Source organism: Crocuta crocuta, unplaced genomic scaffold, assembly GCF_008692635.1.
Source record: "Crocuta crocuta isolate KB4526 unplaced genomic scaffold, BGI_CrCroc_1.0 scaffold339, whole genome shotgun sequence".
Lineage (NCBI taxonomy): Eukaryota > Metazoa > Chordata > Mammalia > Carnivora > Hyaenidae > Crocuta > Crocuta crocuta.
In genome coordinates, this window is record NW_027530357.1 from 767,099 (window position 1) to 789,479 (window position 22,381).

At 43.6% G+C, this 22,381-nt stretch overlaps 1 protein-coding gene across 1 annotated transcript in view; it reads left to right on the plus strand.

Annotated features, from left to right (window-relative positions):
* Positions 1 to 22,381, plus strand: part of CORO1C (coronin 1C) — a 46,477-nt gene that overhangs the window by 7,438 nt on the left and 16,658 nt on the right. The window contains exon 2 of the mRNA XM_077765969.1: positions 12,082 to 12,204. Within this exon, the coding sequence (XP_077622095.1) occupies positions 12,082 to 12,204 (123 nt within the window). The remainder of the gene's footprint in view (positions 1 to 12,081; positions 12,205 to 22,381) is intronic.

Here is a 22,381-nt window from a genome sequence, read left to right on the forward strand (position 1 = left end):
CTCACCCCCAGTTAACAACGGAGCACAGAATCCTGGCAGAAGGAACCTCACAGTGTACCCCGGGGCTATTTTTGATGACAGTGAGTGGCTGTGACTCAGAGTGTGCCCCAGCAGATGACGGCTTCCACCCTCCCCTCCCTATCCTCCTCCCCTGGAGATGAGCAGGCAGCCCGTCCTTTGTATGTTTCCTTGGCCGGCTTCTCCCGCCGCTGCCACTCGCTGATGTGTCCGCAGCAGCCGGCCCGCTGGCCTGACGGGGCTCTGACAGTGGTTTTTACCATATATGGCCATCAGAGCTCTGGGGCTGTCAGCCGGCCAGGATAATTTCCTTCCTCTGCTTTGATTGGCTGCTTGGTGGCTCACAGAATGGTGGGATCTGGGAGTGTGTGGTGAAGGGAAGCCACTGAGTCAAGTGCAAAGCATGTTTAACTCTTTGCTGGTTTTCTGGAGCGTGGGTCTGGGCCGAGCACACAGGCAAGTGCTGCCAGCAGGAGCCCTCGCTGTCTGAACGTTAGAACCGAAGTCTGGGAACGCAGCAGAGAGGAGGTGTCCGAACTCCCATTACTCTGAAGTAGACCCAAGGCTTAATGGACAGATATCTGTAGTCCTGATTTGTCCAGACACCTCCTTATAACCATATGTAGCAAATTTGTCTGTGCTGGTTAGGGGTGGGACCTGAGTGGAGTCAGGGGAGGCTGAGCTTCGAGGGGCAGTGATGGAGCACGTGTCGGCCCGCTTAGAGGAGTGGTGACCTGGGGTTCTCTTCAGGCGGGGCTTTAAGTCAGGAGCAAACGATATGGTCCACGGAGTCTGTCCTGTCCTGCGTGTTTATAACTGCTGCACGGCGTGAGCCACGTCTGCCATAGAGCCCAAGGCATCTCCCTTGAAAAAAAAAAGTTACACTGTTTTTCTGGATTTCATCCCTACTCACTTCAGGGAGGGTGGATTTTTATTCTGAAGCTTGTGTGTAACCCCGTGCGGAGCTGGGACGGAAAGAGGTCGTAGCTCTGGAGCTTCTCAGCATTCACAGGGGGGCCTGGGGAGACACCTCCGGTGCCATGTGCTTCGTGCAAGCGACTGATTACTCTGCTTTCTGATTTGATGCTGAATGGCTTATTTTCCCGGATTTGCACTTGTCAGTAGTCACTTTGCTTTTCAGCTTTTGCTTTCAAGCTGAATTTTATTTTGACTAGATTCTGCCTCATCTGGGGTTCCTAGTTGTTGTTTGTTCTCAGACCAGAAGCACTTGGAATTACTTGTCTGTAGTGATGAGGTTTTTACTTTACAAATTTTTTGTTAAGAAATACAGGGTCTATTCCCTATTACATATTTGGGCGCGGTTGAGTCAGGAAACATTCACTTCCACTGTTTTTGCTTTCTGATAATGAAATCCATAGTTTTACAGTAACTTCCCTGAGATTCTTTTAAAAAAAATTTTTTTTTAGTATTTATTTATTTTTGAGAGAGAGAGAGAAAGAGACCGAACATGAGTGGGGGAGGGACAGAGAGAGGAGACAGACTCTGAAGCAGGCTCCAGGCTCCGCGCTGTCAGCACAGAGCCTGACAGAGGGCTCCAACCCACAAACTGTGTGATCATGGCCTGAGCCGACCTCGTATGCTCAACCACCGGAGCCACCCAGGCGCCCCACTCCCCTCCGATTCTTTTTTTTTTTTTTATTTTATTTTTTAACTTTTTTTCATTTTTTTGAGAGACAGAGACAGAGCATGAGTGGGGGAGGGGCAGAGAGAGGGAGACACGGAATCTGAAACAGGCTCCAGGCTCTGAGCTGTCTGTCAGCACAGATCCCGACGCGGGGCTCAAACCCACAACCATGAGATCTTGACCTGAGCTGAAGTCAGCCACTTAACTGACTGAGCCACCCAGGCGTCCCTCCCCTCCGACTCTTAATGAGGACTTTTTAAAATGATCTATGCAGTATTAGACCCAGGTTTTAAAGAGGGCCCGTAACAACCAGAATAATCTGCTTGGCATTTTCTCTGGTGCCCATGAAGACTGTGGTTTTTCGCTCACAGGCAGGTGAGGCCTCTTGTGGCGCACACCCCCTCTCCCTGGCAGCTCGGGCGTCTAGCTTACTTTCCAGGACGGGGCAACCCGATCTGTGTGTGTTATTCCAGGGTACCCCCTCTTACCCTCAAGGTCAGTGTTTTTGGTTGCCTTAAAGTAACACCTCCTCAGAATGTACTAGCCTGGGTCAGGAGCTGTCCCTCTCGGTGACCAGCCTGTGCACGAGTCAGGTGTTGTGTGCCTCGGGCTTTCTAGTCAGCTGTGGGAGTCCCTGTCTCGGCACCCGGGCCTCTCCCCAGCTGTCCGTCCCCACAGCAGGGACACTGCAGCTTCGTCATGTGAGGCAGCAGGGCCTGGAGCCATCTCAGCAGAGCATGTATCTGTGGCAGTAATACTGATACGAGAGAAAGGAAGTTGAAAAACCAGAAAGCCCACTTTAATACACATCCTTTTTGGACTCCACGCAGTATGCATGGAGCTGCTCTTCCCCAGGCAGCAAACTTTTCCTTTGCTTGGGAGCACATGTTTGACTCCCTTTCCTTCTTGCCGAGAGTTCTGGAGTTCTCAGCATGTCACTCTGAGGCCAGCAAAGAGTCGCTGTCAGGGCCTTACAGGAGGTCCTCTAATGTGTGGACGGGATGATAAAGTCACTGGCCTTGGGCACATGAAGTGATTTTAATCAGCGTTTTTTCCTAAAATAAAAGCATATATGAAGGTAAAGTAGGGATAGATGGTTTGGAAAATCTCAGTCTCTTGTTCCGTGATTCAGGATAGGGGAGGAGTGGTGGTGTTAGGCCCTTCCATCCGAGGGTGGGGAAGCCAGTCTGGCTAATAAGCGCAGATTATAATGACGAATCTGGAAGCGGCAGGGTCAGATGACTGCAGGTCAGAGGCTGGGAGGGCGCCGGGGAGCTGCCACACCGTCAGCGGTGTGGACTACCGTCTGAAGCAGCACCCTGCGACAGCCCAGGCCTCCGCGTGCCTGGCTGCCAGCGCCCGCTGGAAGGTTGGATGCGGAAGCCGCATCTCACAGGGGAGTACTTGATTTGACTGATAAAACTAACATGTCACTTTTTAGCACTGTGGGAGCTCATGGACTTTTAGGAAAGCTGTGTTCCTCGGAGAATGAGCCTGCTGGGCCAAGTGCTGCTGAGCTTTAACAAATGGAACATTCTGAAGGAGCCATTCGTTAGAGGTTCCCAGAGCACCAGGTTTTGGTAACATCTTCAGCCTAATGTTGAGCAAGCTAATGTGTGGATCAAAAATGATTATCATGTGAGGGGTCGTTGTTCCATTAAGAAACAATCTCATTCTGAATGATCTTTTATATAATGCACGGGTCATGTTGGCAGCATCCTGATGCTGAATTTTGAGAGTTTGGAAGGGTGGAAATGTCTGCGGGTTCCTCTGAGGTATCCCAACAGCTCCTTTTTTTTTTTTTTTTTTTAAATTTTTTTTTCTTTTTTATTTCTAGGAGAGAGAGAGAGNATAGTCAGATTCTTCACTGACTGAGCCGCCCAGGCGGAATCAGTATGGATTCCTCTTTGACTTGAGGTGTGAGCGAGACAATGCACTGTTAGATGTAGGTGAGGCAGTTAGGGCTTCCCATTGAAACTGATGGGAAATGCCTTGAACACCTGGGAATATCCTAAGAGTTACACTGAGTTTTGTATACCTCAGGAGGAGTGCGTTTGCAGAGTTCCTTAAAATTACAAGCCTTCCTTCTTAGAGCAGTTAGAGAATGTATTTACCGGTGCTTGAATTTTGATTCCACTTTGCCCTCCCCAGACATGCCTGTTGGAGGAAAGTGTTGCCTAACTTTGGGTTTAGTTGAAGCATTAGTTTCCAGGAGCTTTTTGAGTTTTGTGGCTGCTTTGAAATTTTTGAGCACGTTCCCCAAACCCAGAGTAAATGACAGTGCTGGTGTCTAGGTGGTTTTCTGCCACCGTGAGGGGTGCTGGCTGGAACACGTCAAAGCCATCAGCCTCAGCTCGGGCCAGCCACATGGAAATTGTGCTGTCACACCTCTGCTTTGTGCCAACTGTACATACACGGTGGAGGCTGAATTTTCCCTGGGGCTCATGTTGCTGGGCCCCGGGCAGGCCAAAGGATCTTTTAGATCATGATAGAGCACAAGCCAGTGCCCTGACCACTATAGTCCACTAGCATCCCCAAGTGCAAGAACGAGGCTCGGGGCCAGAGCCTTTGGTAACCTCGGTCAGCTTGTGCCCCTTGAGTTAACTTGCTGGCAGTTCGCACCACCTGGAGTTTGAGCTAGAGAGGTGTACATAAGAGCTCTCCCATGGCAAGTGGCTGGACTGGTAAGTAATCAATACGTTTTTACGCATTCTTTAAATCAGGGAGTGTAAAGAGTGACGCTATTCTCAGCTAAACTCTCAATTCCATGCTAGAAAACGGGTAATATTCTAGAGGATGGAGCAGAGGTGTGACACATCCTTAATGAGACAGTGACCTGATTTGTTAGTAAATGAAATTACTCTCTGTGGAAGCCTTGGGAAATTGATAGGTGGTTCCTAAAATAAATCACCACTTAGTTAAAAAAGAAAAAAAGGACTGGCATTAAATTCTTGTAACTCTTCTTTCCAGCCTCAGCATTCATTTACATTTGCTGCTTAGAAGCTCAGGTGTGCCATGTGGCCAGCCTGACCTACAGCGGGCAGGTACCTCTTCTGAGCGACCCCTCACACGCCAGCGATTAGACACAGAGGCCTCTGTCCGTTGACCGGATGATGAATGAGGATGCACTGTGGGTAGGAATGAGAAACACGTCCTCATTAAATCCTAACGCAAAATGTTTCTCAGCACGGTGCGTCCACATCTTTACCATATAAGGCCACTATTATATGGTTTCTTTCCATTTCCTTGGACCCAAGCTCGCAGTGGTTCATAAGTGCCCAGCTCTGCCCTTCTAATAGCATATACTCCTTGGGTAAAATATGTTGTGCTTTTCTCTCGATTGATTTTATTATGGGTAAGAAGACACTCAAAGCTATAAACCCTTGAAAGCAAGAGAGCTGACCCTTGATTGTGTGTGGTGAGCATCAGTACATAAAACAATCAGAACACCTTTTTTTTTTTTTTTTTAAANCAGAGAGACACAGTCTCAAGCAGCCTCCATTGCTAGCAAGTAGTCAGAGTGGGGCTCAATCTCAGAACCCTGAGATCATGACCTGAGCCGAAATCGAGAGTCGGACACTGTACCAACTGAGCCATCCAGGTGCCCCAAGTGCACCGGTAAAGTGCCAGTTCTTCTCACACTTTCTTCCTTTTTTTGGTTCTTTTCTCACTATCAGACATTTATTTAGTCGATGACCTTTTTGTTCGGCTGCAATATGATGCTACTTTCCATGTTGTATTTGTTGTAAGGATTTGCGATGATGTTACAACCAGAGGAAACAGCTGTTGGCAGGATATCATTTTTAGTAGCTCTGCTTCTGATGACCAGCTGCCAGTAGTTTTAACATTACCGTTGTGCCTTTTTCACAACCCATGGCTGAGTGGGAGTTTTCTTTCCCTGTGGAAATCTAGTACGGACAGATCATCACTGATACTTTAGATTTCTGCTGCTTCACTCCATTTCTTTATTTAGAAAATGGGAACAGTAAAGATGCTATATCATAGCATTCTTAAAGGTGAGAATGAAGATACAAAGGTCTTCATACGGTCCGTAGCATGTAATATAAGCACTCTGAAAGGGTTCGCAATTTTATTCCTATTTGGCTTTGATAGGACGGCGGGCACTTGGTGGCAGTTGCCCTTTAAAATGGCATTCAAGTTCCTATGAAAACATTTGGCTCTTTAGTACTTCGATGCTCTGGACTTGTCCACACTGAGCCAAGAGTGGCTGAGAGGCTTATTTACGGCTATTCTCAAATGTCTCACTTGACCGAACAGTGTCTTTAAGACAGGATTGTGTAATTTTAACCTAAAAAAAAAAAGTCCTTTAGTAAGCTTCTCAGTAGAATTAAGAAAAACTTGTATTAGAAAAAATTGTTTGGTGTCCTTGGAAGCTCAGAGTTTAGTAACTGTACTTTGCCATCAAAGATGCCAGACGTGGTTTGCTGGGCAGAGCGTAAGAATGCAAGGTGAAACAGTTCAGATAAAAAAACCTTTTTTCCTTGGGAGTAAACTTTCTTTTTAAATTGTTTTTAAAAACAGGAAACAAAAAACTAGAACACTCATGTACTCACCCACAAGATTAAACAGATGCTAATATTTTGCCATGTTTGTTTCATACCTCCCTTTTTTATAAAAAAAAAAAAATAACAATAAGGCATAACAGATGTAACTAAGATACCATTCTTCTTTTCTCCTCTTCTTCACCAGAGGTAACCATTTCCTCAAAGCTGGTATGGATTATATTTTTGTATTTTAACTGCATGTGTTTCTGCGTACACATAGACTAATATTCAGTGTGGGCTCCACTTTTATGTAAGTGATAGTTATTTCCATACCAAGGACAGTTAAATTGTTTCTGCTGTTTTCACCATCCCAAAGATGCTGCAGTTAATATCCTTTCTGTGCAAAATACGGGAACTTTCTTTCCTCCAAACCACTGCAAATGCTATTGCTCAGGGGTTGGTGTCGTCACCTCTACCTGTTTCCAGATTGCTCTCGAAAAGAATTGGAGCAACAGCCTTCTGTGAGCGGTTTTTTTGAGTTCCTCTTTCCTGACATCCTTGCCAGCGCTTCTAATTAGACTTCTAAATCGTTGCCAATTTTAATAGGTATAAAATGTTGCCTTGGCATTTTAATTTGTAGTTCCCTGATTGCTAGTGAGGCCAGGTATCTTTTCGAACACCTATATAGGCTTTTCAGGTTTCCTTCCCTGTGAGTTCCGTGTTCGTATCGTTTGCTGTCATTCTGTTAGGTTGGTTGTTGACTTTGTGGGGCGAGGATGTTGGCATGTGTACTCTCTCTGCAACTTGTCTTTCCAGTCTGCTTATGTTTGTTGTTGTGGTTCTTGAGGGGAGTTTGCAACAATGTTTGTGTCATACAGGCTGCAGTTTCTCCTCCTCCGGTCCTGTGTGTCTGGGTGGTACAGCCCTTCAGCAAGGAGTTCAGTGGGGGCTCCTTGTTTCCGTTCTCTGGGAAGTTTTGTCTGAGACCGTCTCTTCCTTGAGTGTTTGGTGAAGGTCTCCTGTAAAACCATGTGGGCCTAGTGGCTTTTGGTATTACATGATTTATGGGGAGGTGGGCAGTATGTGGACCTTTGTTACTGGTTCTATGGGCTATGAGTCTATTCAGGTTTTTTATTTATTGAAAATTTTTTGAAAAGGGTTTTTTCCCTAGAAGATTGCCTCTTTCATCTAGTGTTTTAAAATTTATTATCAGATGCTATTCCTAGTATTTTCATATTATGTAAATTTACACCATGTTTGTATATTACGTGACTTGTTAAATTCCTGGTATTTGTGCTTAATCTATCCTATTGTGTTGATTTGGCTTATTATTTCTTTTCTTTCTTGTTAATTTCTTTTCACAATTTTACGTTCTTTGGGTGTATTCTGAGTAAAAATACGGGAACTTTTTTATGTGCTTATTATTAGCTCCTTAATTTTCAGACTTTCTGTATATATGTAATTAAAGCTAATTGATTTTCTGTTAAGGTCTGTTTTAGCCCTCTCCCGCAAGTTATGAAATGTCCTGTATTTATTGATCAATTTTAGCTTTTCTATTGACCATTATGATTTTCTATGTGAATTATTTAGTAAATTAAAAAATTTTTCAGATGCCTTCAGGATTTTTGGTTTATATACTTTTCTATTAATTTTTTATTAAATTGCATTGTACTCGGAACATGTGCTACGAGAGATTGATTCCTTGGTATTTTGTGAGATGCTTTGTGGTATCCTAATTGATCGTTTAAAAAAGGTAATGTTTCTGTATCTCCCTTTCTCTCTGACCCTCCCCTGCTCATACTGTGTCTCTCTCACTCCCTCAGAAATAAAAACATTAAAAATAATTTTAAAAAAAGAAAAAGAAAAAAAGGGGGCGCCTGGGTGGCTCAGTCGGTTAAGCGTCTGACTTCAGCTCAGGTCATGATCTCATGGTTAGTGGGTTCGAGCCCCACGTCGGGCTCTGTGCTGACAGCTCAGAGCCTGGAACCTGCTTCAGATTCTGTATCTCCCTCTCTCTCTGACCCTCCCCAGCTCATGCTGTCTCTCTCTCTCTCTCTCTCAGAAATAAATAAAAACATTAAAAAATAATAAAAGTAAATAAAACATTAAAAAGGTAATGTTTAATGTGTGCTTGAAAAAACTGTTTATTTTTAAAATATTGGCTTAAAGGCTGGATGTATCCATTAGATAAAGCTTGTTACTTTTACTAAAGTCTTCTATATTCGTACTAATTTTTGTCTGTTTGCTTGAGAGCGAGTCTCTGTTAAAATCTCTTAAGATTATGGCTTTGTCATTTTCTCCTCAGCTCTGTCAGCTTTTGCTATAATTATTTTGAATCTGTGTAGTTAGAGGAGTTAAACTTCCTAGTGTCTTTAGCGTCCAGTGAGTTGTTTCAATGTTATATAGTGACATTAATCTTTAATAAGTCTGTGTGTCCTCGCTTAGCTATTTGGCATATCTTTTTATGACCTTCCCTTCCTTTAATTACCTTTTTTTTTTTATTGTTTTTTTGTTTGTTTGTTTTAAAGAGCATGAGAGGGGGAGAGGGGCAGGCGTTGGGTAGGGGGAGAGAATCTCAAGCAGGCTCCATGCTCAGTGTGGAGCCTGACATAGGGGGCTCTATCCTACAGCCTTGGGAATCATGACCTGAACTGAAATCAAGAGTTGGACACGGACACTCTGAGCCACCCAAGCACCCCTACCTTTTTATTTTTTAACTTAGTTCCTTTTTAAATATGTCTTGTGGCTGATTATAATGGAATCTGAGACATGCTGTCTTTTGGCTGGTGGGTTTACAGTGTTGATACTATAATTACATATTACATGTATTACAGTATTATTGTAAAATGGACACCTGCAAGTCCACCACCACCTGCATGAGAAATTGAGTATTACGGTGGGGTGGGGTAGCTTCAGGGGTGGGTTACTCATGGTTTTTGTGGGGACACAGTAAGGAAGATTGGGAAAACCGCCTGGCTGAAGTCCTTAGTAGCTGTTTCTTCTTTAAGGAAAGGCATGATCAGGGATATGATAGAATGGATTCCAGCAGTTGTTGAATTTGGGGTAACATTTATTGAGCCTTTCATGTGCTAGGAAAGTACTTTACCTAGATTATCTTCAGTTAGTCTTCACACCAGCTTGTGTAGAAGGAATTCTAACATTCTCAGTTTACAGATGAGATGAGTTTGAGAGATGAAGTCATTTTGGCCTGGGTGTCAGAGCTGGCACCTGACAGAGCCATGACGCCTGCCCAGGCAGTCTGCTTCTCCACCGTCTGTGCTTTGCTGCCTGTGAATGAATGACCCGTACGGGCCCCTCCTTATAGCACCCAGGTCCTAACAATACTGTGTTTGTTGGCACTTTCTTTTAGGGTTCCTTTCCAGAGGTTCAAGCTGGGTTTAATTCAGTTTACAGTGGGAAATGAGGATGTGAAAAAACCTAGGCTTTAGGTCTGTGGACAGGACCGTCTTCACACCTCAATTTAGAATTCTTCTTTCTTAGCAGAAAACCTTCCTGACGCGCCTGGGTGGCTCAGTTGGTTAAGCATCCAGCTCTTGATCTTGGCTCAGGTCATCTCATGGTTCGTAAGATCGTGCTCTGCGTGGGGCTCTGCGCTGACAGCAGTATAGACTGCTTGAGATTCTCTCTCTCTTCCTGTCTCTCCCTCTGCCCTTCTCCCACACGCTCTTGGCACTGTCTCTGTCAAAATAAATACATAAACTTGAAAAAAAAGAGGGAGAAGAAAGAAAACCTCCCCAAAGGACAGTGACCCCCACAGGCCTGGTTGGATCCCCTTCTTCTGTGTCCCTGCCACCTGTGCCTGTCCTGTGGGGCGTGCCTCATGCCGCACCGTGTTTGGTGGTTTAAATGGACGCCATGTTCAGCCAGGACAGGGCTGCCGTGTTTACTTCTGTATCTCCTGGGCCCCCATAAAAGTTCATAAAGGACACTTGTTTGTTGTTCTTAATGATGGAGCAAATTATTAAACTAGAAGAGCTAGTAATAGAAGTAGTTTTTTTATTATTTACTATATTCCAGGCACCATACAGGCTTACCTCACCTATTCTGCTTTGCAGATACTGTGTTTCTTCACAAACTGAAGGTTTGTGGCAATCCTGCATCGAGGAGGTCTGTCGATGCCATTTTCCCAACAGCATTTGCTCACTTTGCGTCTCTGTGTTACATTTTGGTAATTCTTGGGATATTTCAAACGTTTTCGTTGCTATTACATTTGTTATGGTTTATATGTGATCAGTGATCATGACTCCGTGAAAGCTCACATGATGGCTGGCATCTTTAGCAATAAAGTGCTTTTCGGTTAAGGTTCAGACATTGTATTTTTTTTGTCATGATGCTGTTGCACACGTAATAGACTACAATATGGTGTAAATACAACTTCTATATGCTCAGTAAAAAAAATTCATTTGACTCACTTTAATTGCAGTGATACAGACCAGAGCCTGCAATATCTCTGAGTATATCTGAAATTAAATTTTTCCATACTGCATACAGATAATTATAATACTAAGTTATGATTTACCTAAAAATTTTATTTCATTTAATCCTGCAGTAATCTTGGGAGATAAGTATTATTGTTACTCCTTTCACAGGTGATGGGCTGAAGCTCAGATTGTATGACTTGCCTAAGGTCGCCCACTGTTTAAGCAGGAGAGCCTGGATTTGAACCCATATCTGTCTGACTCTGGGTACTGCGGTCTTGGTGTTTAGCACAACTGCTTCTCTGGACATTTCCACAGTTGATTCACAGTGGAGAAATCACAGAATTTCTTGATCTTGAAAAGCCTTGATCTGAGAAGCCTTGCCCCAGGGTCGTGCCAACTTATCTGGACAGGAGGATAACACGACAGCAATGATTCGGTTTGCTTGGTGCAGATTCCTTTCTGTGCGCCTGCTTTTAGAGCATATAGGGCCTCCGCGTGGACTGGCACTAACCTGTTTAGCTTTTGTATACCTGTTGTTACAATAGCATTTGTCTTGGTTAACACAAAACCGACTTGATAAGCCAAATCGATGTGTCCCGTGAGTATATTGTGATGGTTACTTATGACCAGCATTGAAAATTGTTTTCTTACTGTTTGTTTACATTGAGAAGGAGAGAGCACCCATGAGTGAGGAAGGGGCAGAGAGAGAATCCCAAGCCGACTCTGTGCTGTGCATAGAGCCTGACACAGGGCTCAGTCACACGAGCCATGAGATCGTGACCCGAGCTGAAATCAAGAGTTGGACACTTAACCAGCTGAGCCACCCAGGCGCCCCTGAATACTGGATTCTTAATGAGACGTGGACTAGATAATGGGTGAGATCTAAGCTGGTGGTGATAAATTGGTCCTGCTGGCTCTGTGTTGACTGAAGACAGTGAAGAGACAGAGACTGTCTTAGACGGATTGAGCCCTAAGCAATAGCTAAAGCTTTTATTTTTACTACCCTAACTGTGTGTGCTTATGCTGCCATTCGTTTCCAGAACTGGCAATTTGTATATTTAAGGCTATCAGCTAATTATATTAAAAGTTATATTTAACATTTTGAATAATACCAGTTTTTTTTGTTATTCTTTTTTAACAGTGAAAACACACCTATAATTTACAAATTGCATTTTGTTGAAAAGATTTAGGATTCTTGTTCACTGTGTCTATAAATGCAGTTGATTAAATAAAGTCTTTGTGGTTCCAGAAATGTGGATCCTTATAATTTGGTGGCGTGTCCTTGGCATTAGCTGTTTCTAGACACAAAAGTTGACAGTTCTTAACTAGTTGACATTGATCAACAAGAATGTCATCGTATACAGACACCTGAGAGTTCGGGGTGGAGGTAATATAAGAAAGATGGTTCTGAGAAAGCACCCAAACTCCGTGGTGTTGGTGTCACAGCACGTCTGTTTCTCTCTTCCTTCAGACTGGTCGAATTGACAAATCCTACCCTACAGTATGTGGCCACACAGGACCGGTGCTCGACATTGACTGGTGCCCGCACAATGACCAGGTCATCGCCAGTGGTTCAGAGGACTGCACAGTTATGGTAAGCTCCCAGGGGGTGGCGCGCAGGCCAGCGGGACCTACCTCCTACTTTCAAAAAGCATGTGTGTGCAGAGGCTTGGAAAGCAGAAAGTCGTAGCAGTTTTGATTATCCGTTGGATTGCGCTGTGACGTAGCGACCTGAAAGGGTAACTACAGCTAAGCCCTTTATAAGCCCTTATGTCAAAGAGGTCGGGCCTTATTGGTTTCCTTCTTTGGCATGAGTGTGCGTGTGTGTGTGCATGCCCATTGACTGTTGTCACTTCTGCTCCATGTGAAGATTCTGAGGGAAGTAAAATGGCTTTCCGATAATTCTGTGAATGCCATTGGACTCCCTCCCACAAAAGGAAAACAAAAACTGCCAGCGTGAATGATATCTTTATAGTGAAATAAGATGCCAAAGGTTACATGTATAAAATGGGACATAACGCATATATTGGGAAATAGTAAATAGTAAAGTTGAGCAATAAGTAAAGCGCTTATTTTCAAGCCAGCATCAGGTGTGTTCTGTCTAGTTCGGCCCTGGTTAAGAAATGCCTTCTTATGCAGGTAGACAAACCAGATGAGAGATTTTCAAAGTAAGTTCTTTACATTTCCTCATTTAGATTCCAGAAGTAGATTACGTGTGAAACCAGGCTCTGGGATACTTTTTAACGTAAAGCTTCTTGTTCTTGATTACGTTCTTCTTAGCCTTGACATGTAATTGTCGGTTTGGATCAATTTTTAATCCTCGCCCCCAATGTGTTGAAAGGGGAGTGATGTGCCCGAGCTGCACTAGGGGGCGGCGGGGCCTGCGGCACTTACAGGCGCTCTTGCACGGCAGATGCATTGCCCTCTTCGTTTCTTGTGGCCCGAGCCAGACTTAGAAACAGTGCTTGGAAGCCTTTATTAACTAAAATTACTTGACATAAACACAAATTAATTCCTGAACTGTGTCATTTAAACATTTACTCATTTTTCGTCATGGACTTTTGGCTGAGGGTGGCTCCTCCTGTGATTTCATAATTTTGGCAGCCAAATCATATTAAGGAAATATGTTAAAAGGAATTGTTCTGCTGGGTGTGCGTTGCTAAATTGATCATTTTTGTGGCTGCAGACATATTTTACTAAGGGAAAGGAGCATTGTTTAGACCCCCGATGCCAAAATCTTAAACTGAGAGCCTTAACTTCTCTTGAAGAACAGGTTTGAGGGGTGCCTGGGTGGCTTAATCGGTTAAGCGTCTGACTTCAGCTGAGGTCATGATCTCACAGCTAGTGGGTTCGAGCCCCACATCGGGCTCTGTGCTGACTGCCAGCTCAGAGCCTGGGGCCTGTTTCCAATTCTGTATCTCCCTCTCTCTCTGACCCTCCCCTGCTCATGCTGCGCCTCTCTCTCTCTCTGTCTTTCTCTCAGAAATAAATAGAACATTAAAAAAAAAGAAGAAGAAGAAGAGGTTTGATTTATCTAAAAAAGAAAAAACAAAAACAGAACAGAAACCTTTTTATTATAAAACATGCTAAACAAACAGGTAAGGGAGTTCAGTTAAGTCAATCTCGTGTAACCAGCACCCGGGTCAGGAGACCGAACTCTGCCAGCCTTCTCAGGCTCTCCCCTGTGCCCCTTCCTGGTCAGAAACCCTCCCGCTCCCTCGCTCCCTCCCTGCCTCCCTCCCTCCCTCTCTCCCTCCCTCCACAAGTATCCGCTACTCCCACTTGCCCTTCTCCATGGTTTTTAATCACCCACAAGTGCATTTCTAGACACTACCACTTAAAGTTTAAAAGTTCAAAGAACTTGATATTTCTTTTAAGTCTTTTGTAACCTCTCGATTCCTTTTCCTTCGTTTTCTTGTCCTTAACGATGAATCTAATGAAGGAGTGTGACCTTTGACCTGCATCTTTCAACTATCTTAGTGTCTGCAGGTTGTACGTTCCTGGTGCATTTCAACATGTTCCTCTATCCTCCAAATTCCCTATAAATTGGCAGCTGGATCCTGAAGTGTGATCACATTCAGGCTCCCTCTGGCAAGATGATAGCTAGTGTTTTGTTCTTCCATCAAGGGGCCCATGATACCAAGTTGTCTGGTCTTTGTTCTTTTTGATTTGTGCAGCTGTTGATGCTCAGCCCCCAGATCTAGCCAGTCCTTAGGGCCCACAAAATGGAGATAGTAAATTCTGTTATTTTGTTTTCAGGTTTCAGCTGGTAAAAATTGTAAGGGGGGTGCCCCCTCTTCTCTACTGTTTGGCCAGTAGTACTGTTCATGTAGGAAAGTAGGATAAATGCTTGACTCTCTCCTTTTATTTACTCCGTCTTCAAGATTATGAATTGGTTCTCTCTTTCTCAGATGACCAGTTAGATTTTTTTCCCCCTTTCATTTAATTTTGAATTCATGGATTGAAACATCTTTCATGGGTTTCGATTCATTACAATTCTTATCTCAAAGCCCAGCTCACTTTTTGTTAATGGGAACTTCTTCAAGCTTCCTGAGTCCTTTTGACACACCCTAGTTGTTTTTGATGGCTTCCCTGCTATTTGGTATGTTACGGTGTTCCGTGCTCTCTTGGACATTTTTTCACCCATACCTCATATCGCCACTTCTCTCAGAAGCTCTGGTTTCTTTTCATGAAAAATGGATAGATCACAGTCTGGGTGCTAGGAATGGTCATTGTTACCATGGTGATCATTTTTTTTAAAGACCTGGTGGTAAATGGGGCTAGAATATACATGTATATTTAAAGATAAAATACCATGTGACCTCACCTTAATATTCCCTGTTAAAACTCAGGACTATATGGTTTTAGCCTAACCTTGAATATTGCACCTTTATCTTTCTTCTTGCACACTGAGAATCTGGGGTCTGAAGGGTTCAGTGTGAATTAGACTGCCCTGATCTGTCTCATGGGCTTCATTACTATTACATACAACAGGCAAAAATACTGTTATGACCACCATAAATCAGTTTGTGATTGCTCAAAATAGTTTCCACAACTTTTTTTTTTAACGTTTCTTTATTTTGTATGAGAGAGTATCCTCTAAGTGAGAGAGGGGCAGAGAGAGAGGGAGAGAGAGAATCCCAAGCAGGAGCCCCAGGAAGGTACAACTTTTTAATCTACACTATCTCTGTTCTTTAAAAATGTTGTACTCTGAGGGCATCTGGGTGGCTTAGTCAGTTGAGCGTCGTTTGGCTCAGACCATGATCTCACAGTCATGGGACTGAGCCCCACTTCAGGCTCTGTGCTGAGCGTGGAGCCTGCTTAAGATATATTCTCTCTCGGATTAGGAGGAATTTAACTGAGGAACAAGGGGGAGAAGAAGGGNTAAAATAAAAATAAATCAATAAAAATAAAATGAGGTGCTCAGTAATTCCAAGATCACATAGCCATTACATTTAACAACCTCTCCTGTCCTATTTCTCTAGGTAATTGTATTTGGTGCTCTCCATAGGTCCTTATGTCAGCCTCTTTCTAGTCATCTAGGTCATCTGAAGCTCCTTCCCTGGTAGATTCTAGACCCCAGTACACTAGAACTCAACCAGAGAGTGCTTGAGCCCCTCTGGGACAGGCCCTCCACACTGAGGAGAAATTCCAAAGAATGGAATCAAATAGAAAAGGCTCATGGGAACAATATTTTCTAAGTTCTTGTACATAGATAATAGCTGGTCTGTGACCTTTACAAATTTGAAGGTGAGTTTTTCTGGATATAAAATCTTTGGTTCATAGCCTTTCCTTAAGTGTCTAAATATATTATTCCATTTTCTTTCGTCATAAAGTGTTGTTGTCAGAAGAAATGACATAATCTAATTCCCTCTCCCTTATATACCATATATTCTTTGTGCCTAAATGTTCATAAGATTTTGTTTTTCTTAGAACATAGTAATCTTGGGGCGCCTGGGTGGCTCAGTCGGTTAAGTGTCCAACTTCAGCTCAGGTCATGATCTCACGGTTCATGGGTTTGAGTCCTGCATCGGACTCTGCTGACAGCTCAGAGCCTGGAGCCTGCTTCAGATTCTGTGCCTCCCTCTCTCTCTCTCTGCCCCTCCCCTGCTGATGCTGTCTCTGTCTCTCAAAAATAAACATTAAAAAGTTTTTGAAGAATATAGTAATCTTGCTAGAATATTGTTGGTTATTCTCAGGTGGCATTCCAAGGTTTGTGGTTTATTTATTTTTTTTAATTTTTTAAAAATTTATTTCTGAGAGAGAGACCGCGTGAGCAGGGGAGGGTCAGAGAGAGAGAGGGAGATATAGAATCCGAAACAGGCTCCAGGCTCTGAGCTGGCAGTCAGCACAGAGCCCAACACAGGGCTCGAACCCATGGACCATGAGATCATGACNGTGCAACCCACCAGCTGGGGGCGGGGGGTGGAGGGGAGTGCGGGAGGGGCAGAGAGAGAGAGAAGAAAATCCCAAGCAGGCTTCACACTCAGTGCAGAGCCTGACTCAAGTCCCAATCCCATGACCCTGGGATTATGACTTGACCCAAAATCAGGAGTTGGATGCTCAGCTGACTGTGAGCCACCCAGGTACCCCCCAGACCCCATGATCTGTTCTTTCAGTATAAGGTTTCAGGGTTTTTCCCCCTCCCAGGAATGTTTTCTTCAATTATAGTCTTAATATTTGTTCTGTTTTCCTCTTCAGTGACTCCTGTTATCCATATGCTTTTTCTTCTTTTCCTATCTTCAGTAATGGTTAGTTTCTCTCCCAACCTTTTTTCGTGTTCATTTTTTTTTTAATTTAAAAAAAATGTGTTTTCTTTTAATGTTTCATTTATTTCAGAGAGAGAGAGAGAGAGAGAAAGGTTGTGAGCAGGTGAAGGTCAGAGAGAGAGGGAGACACAGAATCTGAAACAGGCTCCAGACTCTGAGCTGGCAGTTAGCACAGAACCTGACGCGGGCTTGAACCCACGAACCGTGAGATCATGACCTGAGCCAAAGTTGGACGCTTAACCGATTGAGCCACCCAGGCGCCCCTAAAAAAATGTATTATTTAATTAAAGTCTAGTCAACACACAATGTTAAATTAGTTAGCTTCAGAACTTTAACCATTTTTTTTGTTTTTTACCTTTTATTTTTGGGAGGGCATTGCTATGCTTTTGATACTGTGTTCTTTCTTGGTCAGTCTTCTAAAGTGATTCTTATTTTATTTCTAATTTTGAAATTTTTGCTACCTTTTGAGCTTTTTAAGTTCTGATTTAGATGTACTGGATTTTATTGTTTTGAAATAGTATGTGATGATTTTTACCTCTTTTTGAGCACACCTTCTTAGCATTCTTATATTGTTTATAGGAATGCTGTTCTATGCCTTATTATATTCTCTTTGTTTCTTATGATAGCTTGACTTGTTTTCTTTTACTTTTTTCTTTTACTCTTTAATTTTTTTATGTTTATTTTTGAGAGAGAGAGAGAGACAAAACACAAATGGGGGATGGACAGAGAAAGAGGGAGACAGAATCTGAAGCAGGCTTCAGGCTCTGAGCTGTCAGCACAAAGTCTGACACGGGGCTCGAACTCACAAACCTTGAGGTATGACATGAGCCAAAGTCAGATAGTTAACCTACTGAGCCACCCAGGCGCCCCTTCTTATTTTTATGTGCGTTTAGAGTTGTTCGAAGGTGGCTCAGCTCACATAGCCAACCTAACTTCACAGAGCTCCCCTGTCCGTCCTTTTCAGGTGGCGTTTAGAAACATGCTGGCTTGCTTTCTGAGATTTCCTAGCCTGCCTTTATTTGGATTTTCTCATTCCTCTGCCCCTCTGACTTCTGTCCTTCTCAGCTTTGATTCCATTCCTTGGAATTTGTCCTTACTGTGGGGCCTGTCTCAGAAAGGAGTCCTGTCTGGTTGGCCTGTAGAGTATGGGGTCTGGACTGAGTCTAGATTGTTCCAGCCCCTTCAGACCTTTGTATCCAGGTCCCTGTCCTCACCTGCTATTGGAGTGGCCAAAAGCCTTCCCAGTTTCCATTGCTGGTGTCCTCGTGGGTTGGTCTTAGGTCTGTGAGGCCCCCCATCATTGACCAATGACTTTTCCACACCGAGACCGATAATATGCAGGTCATGTGGTTTTTGGTGGCTTCTTCCTCCCACTTGCATTTGGGGATTATCACCTAGTTCTGGGTTTTTGTTTTATCTACCTGCTCTGTGTTTTTCTGGGCAATTGGGGAAGGTCCCAAAACTGTGCTTGCCACTAACACCACCATCCTTCCAGAATTTTCTTTGTTGCCTTTTTCTTGGTATTGCCAGAGTAAACATTTTGTAAATTACATAATGCTTGGACGTAAATCCTCCCCCTAGTTTATTTTTTTAAGCACTTAAGTATGATGCTGATATTTTAATCATTTAAGGTCCCCGAAATAATTTTTTTGGGATAATTACAAGAAGCTTTTATAACTTAGCAGTTGAAGTGAAATTTTGAAGAAACGGTTGATTGTCTTCTACTCCACCTTCTTAATACCTTATTTTCCACTTTGCTCTCCTAAAGGTAAACGAACACTGTCTGATATATCAGGCAGTTCCAAACAAAACCATCTTCAAATTTTATTTTTACTTTATTATTATGTTAAGCAGTCTCTACGCCCAACATGGGGCTCAAACTCAGCAACCCTGAGATCAAGAGTCGCATGCTCTACTGAAGGATGTAGCCAAGTGCTCCAACACATTTTTTGTCACATTTTTTGTTTTTAAACAGAAAAGCTTTCTTTAGTTTCCCAAACCTAGGCTGTTGGTAGGTTCTACCAATAGTAGATAGTGTAACAAGGCCTCATTAGAGTAGGGGAAGAATACTGAGAAAAGCTCAAGATGGAAAGTTCAGAGCATCTGTAGGCCACTTAAACGCCCTCAGCATTACATGTGAAATAATAACAACAAGGAAGCTATGAATGCATAACAAGTTATTATTTTTGATAGTGTACCTATAGCAGTTCATAGCAATAAGAATATCTACAGCAAATATTCAGTAAAAAAAAAAAAAAAGCAAACTATAGAACCACTTTGTCAAATGAACTATAAAAGAATTTATTTTTAAAACTGCTTTTTGGATTGGGGCCCCTGGGTGGCTCAGTCTGTTAAAGCACCTGACTTCAGGTCAGCTCATTATCTCAGTTTGTGGGTTTGGGCCCTGCATCGGGCTCTGTGCTGACAGCTCAGAGCCTGGAGGAGCCTGCTTTGGATTCTGTGTCTCTCTCTCTCTCTGACCCTCCCCTGATCATGCTCTGTCTCTCCCTCTCTCTCTCTCTCTCTCTCTCTCAAAAAATAAATGTTAAAAAACATTTAGGGAAAAAAAACCCTTCTTTTTCTATTAATAGTTTAATTCCATTAAGTCCTAAACATGTAGGCACTGATGTGTTAATTTGGCAAGCATTGATTCAATGACAGTGCTGTCCCTTTGATCGCAGGTTTAGGAAAGGAATGCTAGGCTGATGGCACATTCCTTCATCTTTTACAGATGGCTTCTTTAAGCGGCCTAAAAGCAAATTATATTGGCATGGTTTACCTTTCATGTACTACTTTTCAAAGCCGTGTTTTATACCGGCAGAAAGCAATTCTATAAACCCTCCTAGAAATTGGACTGTGCTCCTAAGTGTCTTACCATGAGTTCTTTTCTTCAACAATGTGTTCTCATAGAGAGTTTTAAAGATTGTGGCTACTAAGTATTTTACTTGGAAGGAGTTTAGCTCCAAGAAAATATTACTGCTTGAAATATTTTACGAAGAGCAGCCAAGTTAAGTTTAGTGAATGATCTCGATTCAATGCTATTGCCGATCTGCAGGGTAGTAATCAAACACAAATGCAAAGAATGGCTGATTCACACAGGGGGTTGCGTAATTGTTTCTTCCAGAGTCAGGGAGAGGGAACAGTCTTGCAGAGCATCTGTCTTATTAGTGTCTGACTAGATGTTCTGACCCATCCGAAATGAAGTTGAAATGGACACTTTTACCTTCTCCCACATCCATCTTACTCTTCGGTAGAAATCAACAAAAATGATCTCCTTATTTTACACGTTGTTGCTTCTGTTATAAATTTTCCTAACACAGCTTTTGCCTTGAAATAAAAATGGAAGCGACATTGTAGTTGGTGATGAGAGTGAATTCCCCAGGATTTCTGACCCCTCGGTCATTCGGCAGAAGGCATCTGGGCCATTTGCTAGTGGGTATTATAACCTGGGCAAATCAGAGCCTAGCCCTTAGTTCTTGATTTCCCCAAAACTAATGTTGTTTTTAATGCCATGGCTCCCTCGGGCACGTCCTGACCCCTCTGTGCTGCCCTGTGGGCGTTGTATAGGCGCCTCTGTGGGCTCTGCGGCTGCCAGGGACCCGGAGAGCTTCCCCCGTCCCGCCATCTCTTTTCTTCATTTTCCCTTTGCAGTTGGTGTCCTGGCATTTAAAAATACAGCCTTTTAGGGGAATAGCCCTTCTTATAGCCATAGCTCTAGTGCCTAGACCAGTAGCAAGTTCAGGGTGGGTGATTGAAACAGGGCAGAAGAGTCTGGAAACACTTCGCATAATTTTTAAATTTTGCACTGTGTGTGAGATGTAACAGAACCATTAAACAAATTGCACTTTACAATTACTCCTTGAGAGAAACCCACATTTCTCAATTTTCATCACTTTTTCCTTTCCTTTTTTCTTTTTCTTTTTTTTCTTTCTTTCTTTCTTTTTTTTTTTTTTTAAAGATTTTAAGTAATCTCTACACTCAGTGTGGGGCTCGAGCCCACAACCCTGAGATCAGGAGCCGTCCGCTCCACCAACTGAGCCAGCCAGGCGCCCCATTCATCACTTTTTTTCTTATTGGAACTGTTCTCTTGAGCTGTCCTTTTTCCGTTTTCAGAATTCCACATGTTGAAAAGGATTCCAATGATGCATTAGTTCCTGAACATGCGCTTAAAAGTTGTTGTTTTTTTTCCCAGAACCACAATGGGTTTTTACTGATTGATTCACTTTTTCATCTGGAAGCCCTTGGGACTGATTATGTTTTTTTTGATCTCTTTTCTTTTTGTTCCCAAAACAAAACATTGCCATAGCAATGTCCAGTCCAAATAGAAAATTTCAGGAGTACACGGTATTATTTGAAAGAAAACAAAGCAAAAAGTCAAGTGGAGGAGAGAGTCAGCTTGTCCCTGCCGTGCTGAGATGCTCGGTGTGGGCACAGCGGAGGATGGGGAACTTCTGTTTGCCTCTCTACTCACCGATGGGTTTTTGAAAAAGCGGATTGGTTTTAGAGCACTAGTGTTACCCACAGAACAGAGAGATGCTAATAGACCGCATAGAGATCAGAGCTGTTCTCATTTGTGCTAATTGGCCTAGGAATGTATTAGAGCTTTCACACATAATACCTTGGATATAAATTAGGAAGTTGAGTACAGTGCTGAATTCATTTGAGGACTGAGGACAAGGCTCATGAAGGAAAGCCTGATGTTCACACCCTGAAGATATATGCAGGGTCATTGTAACAGCAAGAGAAATAACCAGGAACATACAGTAAGCATTTTTTTTGCCACACCCTGTTCTACCAGCCCTTATGTGCAATGATTGTATTTAATCGTTATAACAGCGAGTAAGGGAAGAGTATGTCCCATTTTAAAGCGTAGGAAACACCAGTTCAGGCAGTAACTGGTTTGTCGAAGGTCACCCTGTTTGCACTATTTCACATGAGGGGAGTGCTTTAGGGATGTAACATGTTCTAGCTTGTTTGATGCTTCAGTAACGCCTGCAACCAGATGCTGGCCCCATAGCAAACAAGGAAATTGAGGCTCCCAGAAGTGAAGCCCCTTCTTCATGCTAACAGGCCGTTAGGGCCCCAGCTCGGACGGGAGCCCACGCCTTCGGACGTCCCAGCCGACGTCCACATTCCACACGAGGCGACCAAACGTGTATGCAGCGGGCCTTCTGCTCTGTCGTCCCCGCGCCACAGGCGACCAGACCCCTTCACGCCAAAGTGGGAGGCCACTGCCCAGAAGCTGCAGACAGCCCTCAAAAGGGCAGAGAGCCATGTCAGGACAGGCCCATAAGCGGGGCCCGCTCTGTGTGCAAGGGCTCCCAGGCCGTCCGGCTCCTTGCCGAGGCCACGGTGCGCACCACCACCGCCTGCGCTGACCACCACAGCCCGGGGCCCCATCGCCTTCCCGTTTTAGTTTCCCAGACGTTGCCAGCCACTGTCTCCCCCCCGCTGTAAACCCTCGTGCCTGTGTCACCCCTCCCTTCTTCCCTCACTAATGGT